General features: G+C 41.6%; 1 protein-coding gene across 2 annotated transcripts; it reads left to right on the top strand.

Moving 5' to 3' along the window:
* Positions 1–547: 547 nt before the first annotated feature.
* On the top strand, positions 548–5,380 carry LOC127757370 (ureide permease 2-like). 2 transcript variants are annotated; one of them, XM_052282872.1, is made up of 8 exons: positions 548–696; positions 1,804–2,083; positions 2,473–2,617; positions 2,742–2,916; positions 3,170–3,213; positions 3,299–3,420; positions 3,853–4,224; positions 4,865–5,380. In XM_052282872.1, exons 2-8 carry the CDS (start codon positions 1,847–1,849, stop codon positions 5,021–5,023), a joined length of 1,254 nt encoding a protein of 417 aa, XP_052138832.1. In that variant the 5' UTR covers positions 548–696; positions 1,804–1,846; the 3' UTR covers positions 5,024–5,380. The 2 variants fall into 2 exon arrangements, with proteins under 2 accessions (XP_052138832.1, XP_052138833.1); XM_052282873.1 differs by having other exon boundaries at positions 622–638.
* The last annotated feature ends 523 nt before the right edge of the window (positions 5,381–5,903 follow it).

The raw sequence follows: 5,903 nt of genomic DNA, 5'->3' as shown, positions 1-5,903 counted from the left end.
TAGGTGTCACATCGAATATTTGACTGGATGTCGAAAGAGGTTTTCGGACACGAATGAAAAAACTAATTTCATAACTCACCTAGAAACCGCGAGACTAATCTTTTGAGCCTAATTAAGTCGTCATTAGCACATGTGGGTTACTATAGTACTTATGGATAATCATGGACTAATTAGGCTCAAAAGATTCGTCTCGAGATTTCCATACAAACTGTGCAATTAGTTTTTGTTTTTATCTATGTTTAATGCTCCATATATGTACCCAAAGATTCGATGTAATGTTTTTTAAACTAAACTAGGCCTGGCCTTACTGCTGCTACTACTGCAAATGTGCAATGCACCTCAAGGAGTGCAGTTTAGATCTGACAAAGAGGATAAAATGTCTGCAATTATTGGGGTACGGTCCACCTAAGGTGTGGGCCCAACAGATCACATCCTAGTCACCCGGTTGGTGAACTGGCTCGTGTGGGCCCCACCTGCTCCCAATCTCCATTCTCCTCATCACATATCCATAAGTCTGCTACTACTACTTAATTAGCTTTAGCTATAGCTAAGCTCAGTGAAGCTTCCAGAGGCACCACAAATTTTCAGGCACATGCTGGCTGGAGTTCTGTAAATATATACACACACTCTCTCTCATAGTGAGTAACAAGGGCCAACAAGATTAGCACTCACTGGTTCTTCTTCCTTGTTTATTTGGTATGTTCATTAGTTCTTTGCTTTGCATGAAAAAAAGCTAGCTGTTTTGTTGCTATTTCTGCACTTATCTTGAACAAACTGTTGAGGTGTTTTGCTGTGAATGTGTGTTCTGGGCTTTTTGGTTTGTTCCAAGATAATTTAACAAGGCTGCTAGATCTGTTTCAAGTTCAGTTCTTGAGCTCAGAGATGGTTTCTTTGTGCTTCTTGAATCTTGAGCAATCCTAGAGCTGTGGCCTGTGGTATGTAGGAACATGAAGCTTCTCTTCTCCACTTCTTCCAGAGTTTATGGGAATCGTTGTGGTTCACATGTTCTTGGTGTTAGAACATGCAAGTGCATGTGCATTGACTTCTTAATTTGTTATTCCTGCAAGTGCATGTGTTTTCTGTTATTTGCTCACACAGTGTGTTGGATCATGTTGACTAGAATTATTTATAGAAGAGATTGTTTTGGAGAGCATAGATCTTTGGAGAGTAATGCCCATGGATTATGCTCTGCATCTTTCTGTGTCTTCTTTCTGAAATCCTATCAGGTGATGTTGAAAATGCTTCTTGTAATGTTTCCACTCCAATCCAAAGCTGTTCTTTTTAGACTTACAGCTTCACTCTTCAGTGTTCCTTCCTTATGTGAGTTCACTTATATAGTACAGCAGAACAGAGACTGATAGAAGCTTTGGTTCCTGGATTGAATTTTAAGTTATTTTAGCCTCTTGTTGTAGAGGAATCTGATCTATATATGTTGTTGGAATTTGGAAAGTTCAGGTGAACAATTCTTCTTTGTTACTACCCCTGCTGTTTCCTGAACAGTTCTTGAGCTGCAACCATGTAGCTGAAGCTGTATACTTGTATTTCGCTTTCAGAGATTACATATTCCCATGGCACACCTCTCTTACATCTTCCAAAGTTCAGTCTATGGTTCTTTTTTTTTGTTTGTTTTGTTCTCATGTTCTTGGCTTCAATGCAATACACAAAATCCTAATGAATCTTTCCCCCAGAGAGTTTGGATTGAATCTTGTTCTTTCCAGTTCATAGCTTTACACAGTGATCTGTTGCTCACTGACTTTGCAGAGTAACACCGTTTACCAAGTCTGACAGAGTTTCATGGAGCAGGTAATTACTCTGTCCCTGATTCTTCTCCGGCTCCGGCGAGATCATGTATCTTGTGAAGGACATCGGCGGCGCCATTGCGCTGATGGGCGTGTCACTGGTGCTCCTGGGCACATGGCCGGTGGTCCTCGCCGTGCTGGAGCGCCGCGGCCGCCTCCCGCAGCACACCTACCTGGACTACTCCATCACCAACTTCCTCGCCGCCCTCCTCGTCGCCTTCACCTTCGGCCAGATCGGCGCCGACACGCCGGAGACGCCCAATTTCCTCACACAGCTCACCCAGGTTAGTACCCACGGTTATTCTTGTCTGAATTTAGACATGTCAGTCTGAAGGAAGTGATGCTCATTTCAGACATTCAGTATGTTGGTCTAGTTCAGTTTTCAGACTTTTCAGGTATGGGGTACAACCTTTTCTGAAAAACTGTGGTTTGTCACTAGGAAGTGAATTTTGTTGGTTTTTTACATTCATGTTGGATGTAGAGGCCGGGTTCCAATCCATTATCTAAAAAAAAGGAAGTGAACCTTGTTTCCTGTCGGAAGAGGCCAGAGATGTAAACTGTTTTCATTATCTAAAAAAAGGAAGTGAACCCAGTGTATCAGGCTTGTGTTAATAGAAAACTCTGAAAATTTCAGTTGATCAATGCTGGATAACCTTTTTTTTTTCAAATAAAGATGCAGGACAACTGGCCTTCAATCTTGTTCGCGATGTCGGGCGGCGTGTTTAACGGCCTAGGGACACTGGCCACGCAGTACGGGTGGGCGTTCGTCGGGCTTTCGGTCACCGAGGTCATGGCCTCAAGCCTGAAGGTTGTCATAGGTACAAAAAAATTCAGAGTGATATGCTCTCCTGATAATAAGAACGATGCCTGATGCTTGTATAGCATGTACTGTTCAGAATCTGAAAATGACAGTATGGTGTGATTGACAAACTTCTCTTCCAGGGACAACACTGAACTATTTTCTCGATGGCCGGATCAACAAGGCCGAGATTCTTTTCCCCGGTGTTGGATGCTTTCTGATTGCAGCCTGCCTTGGATCTCTTGTTCACTCTTCCAATGCTTCTGACAACCAGGAGAAGCTGTCTAGTGCCATGGTGAACCACAGCAACACCAATGGGTATAAACTCTCTTCTTTCATTTTTTTTTTACTCATGTATTGAATCAGTTCCTGCAGTTCTGCGTAAATTTTACTTCTGAACTACTGACCTTTTTTTTTATCAAAAAGACAATTTTATCAGATAGTTTGCTTATGTTTGAAAATTTTCGATTGTTGCTAATCGCGACCAATGTATAATTTGTACAGTAGTACATTATAAGAACGCAGTAAATTCATCTGAATAAACATTATAATTAACTTCAACTCTTAACAGGGACAATGAAAATGAAGAACTCACCAAGAACCTCCTTGAGAAAGGTACTAATCAGATCAATGAACTCATTTGTGATTAATCCAAAAATAACCATCTTAGAGCTATGTGTATTAATCTTTTAATTGACAGATGAACCCAAGGACCGTGAAGAACCAGAGCCTGAAATAACAGAGGCTGCCCAGGCTGTGGAGAAAATAGAGGCAGGAACAGCTGATTTCCTAGTTGACCTTGAAGGGAAGAGATCTATTAAAGTAGGTACTTATAATACTACTAACACTAAATATCAGCGAAAATCCAAATCAAGATTATTAAGATTGGACTGCAGATATTCAGTGGAGTAATTGCAGTGGAGACAAAGTGTCAGCGAGATTGCACAAAATGAAAATCTATCTATTTCTAAGGAACAATATTCCTTTTTATCTGACACAATCTTCCATGTATTTCCAACATAACATTAAGAAACACCAATTCAGACCTTTTTTAACTTTAAGTACCATTGGTGTGATCATAGCGTCGTGGGTGTATGACTCCATCCACTAGGATTTAAACTCTAGTGTCCGCAAACACGACATTCATCTTTAAGTGGTGCATATGCCGTATTAATACTTCCATTGTCCAAAAACATTCAGAATCTTTAATTTCCATCTGACAAAATCTTCTGAAAAAAAAAACTTCACATTCAGGTGCTGGGATCGAACACCTTCCTGGGCCTCGGCATCGTCACCTTCGCCGGCGTGAGCTACTCCCTCTTCTCGCCGGCGTTCAACCTGGCCACCAACGATCAATGGCACACGCTGAAAGGTGTCCCACACATGGTGGTCTACACTGCATTCTTCTACTTCTCCCTCGCCTGCTTCGCCATCGGCATCGCCCTCAACATCTGGTTCCTCTACCACCCCATGGTCGGCGTGCCGCGGTCGTCGCTCACGGCCTACCTGAAGGATTGGAAGGGGAGGGATCTTGCTCTCGTCGCAGGCATGGTGTGTGGCCTTGGCAATGCGTTCCAGTTCATGGCTGGGCAGGCTGCTGGGTATGCTGCTGCTGACGCTGTCCAGGTACACCATCTTTCTTCAATCCAGGCCGTCTGCAGTACTGCTGTCGAAACTAAATTTCTGCTATTCTAAAAGGGTAGCAAACAAGCTAGAAAAGTAGATGAGTTATGAGACGGATGATTTATATAGGTTCACGTCTTATAGGTATATGGTATCCATAATCTCCACAACTGTAGAGGATCTTTCTCGGCTCAATTTGCATTTCTTGGGAGATATTCTCTCTCGTTATAAATATTTGATGATTAGGATAAGATTTCATTAAAATTTTGGGATTTGACATTCAGTAACTTCTCAATTTGGCTGTATATATCCACTTGTAGATATATAGACCGGATTTCTACCCATTATCTTTTTAAAAAGTATTTTTTAAAAAATTATTGGTTTAAAAATTAGTGTGTGCAGATTAGGATAAACTTGTTCTGAAATAAAATTAATGGCCAAAGTTTTGATTTGACCAAATCTTATCCTATACGTTAAATATTTACGACCTGGAGAGAGGAGTACATGACTTGAACATTTTATCAGGCAAGCATTAATGATCCTCAAGATGAAGATTCATAGACGATATGGGTTTTCTGAAACTCTGAACATGAATGGGCCGGGGCGTGTGTCTGAACTTTTCTGAACATTATTTCTGCTGCAGGCGTTGCCGCTGGTGAGCACGGTGTGGGGGATCGTGCTGTTCGGCGAGTACCGGAGATCGTCGCGGCGGACGTACACTCTCCTGGGGAGCATGCTGTTCATGTTCGTCGTCGCCATGGTCATCCTCATGGCGTCGTCGGCGCACCGGAGGCCGCTCTGACGGCGGCCGGCCGGCGGCTGCCGTCGACCTCCTCCTCTCCTCATGGACATGACCGAGAAACATCAGAAGAAGAAGCTGCATATGTACAGCTCCATTGATCTGACCACATCAGTGTGTAGTTCCTGACCTTCTCGACGCAGGATCTATGCATATTGCCTCCCGGTGCTTGCGCATCGGCGAGGCTACACATCAATTAATTTCTTCTGCAATGAGCAACCATGGGATGGGAGAGTGTGAATTTGGAGATGTGATTGGACTAGTATATAGTGTAATGTTGTAATATATGTCTCAGCTTCTTTGTGTGAAGCTTCTGTGAAGGGAACCAAAATAATTTTCAAATGTATAAATTTTGATCGATGTTATGAGGAGCTACTTCCTCCATTTCACAATGTAAGTCATTCTAGCATTTTTCACATTCATATTAATACTAATGATTCTAGATAGATATATATGTCTAGATTCATTAGCATCAATACGAATGTGAAAAATGCTAGAATGACTTACATTGTGAAACGGAGGGAGTAGCTATTAAGGCTGGCTCTAGTAAAACCAGATTAATAACCTTTTTGTAATCCTCAAAGTAGATATGTTACAACTTTGACAATGAAAGAATCAATAATGGCATTATGACGTCATGAGGGCTTTTTTCCTGAAATCAGGTTCATATTTTCTTTTCTATACGTGCAGTCTAAATATTGGTCCTAGAACAGTTTTTCCCCCCCTGAATTTTGCAACGACATTAAGTTGATTATCAGTGCTAAAATGACTCCAACAAAAATACTAAAATGTGTCTCCCGGTGAAAAATAATTGTGTTTTTCTTTGACAGATAAGAATATATACTCACATAGGCATCTCCTTAAAGTTTTGAGTAAATTTTAC

Source organism: Oryza glaberrima, chromosome 12, assembly GCF_000147395.1.
Source record: "Oryza glaberrima chromosome 12, OglaRS2, whole genome shotgun sequence".
In the NCBI taxonomy this organism is placed as follows: Eukaryota; Viridiplantae; Streptophyta; class Magnoliopsida; order Poales; family Poaceae; genus Oryza; species Oryza glaberrima.
Note: the sequence above shows the minus strand (reverse complement) of the source record. Positions and strands in the feature narration are given on the sequence as shown.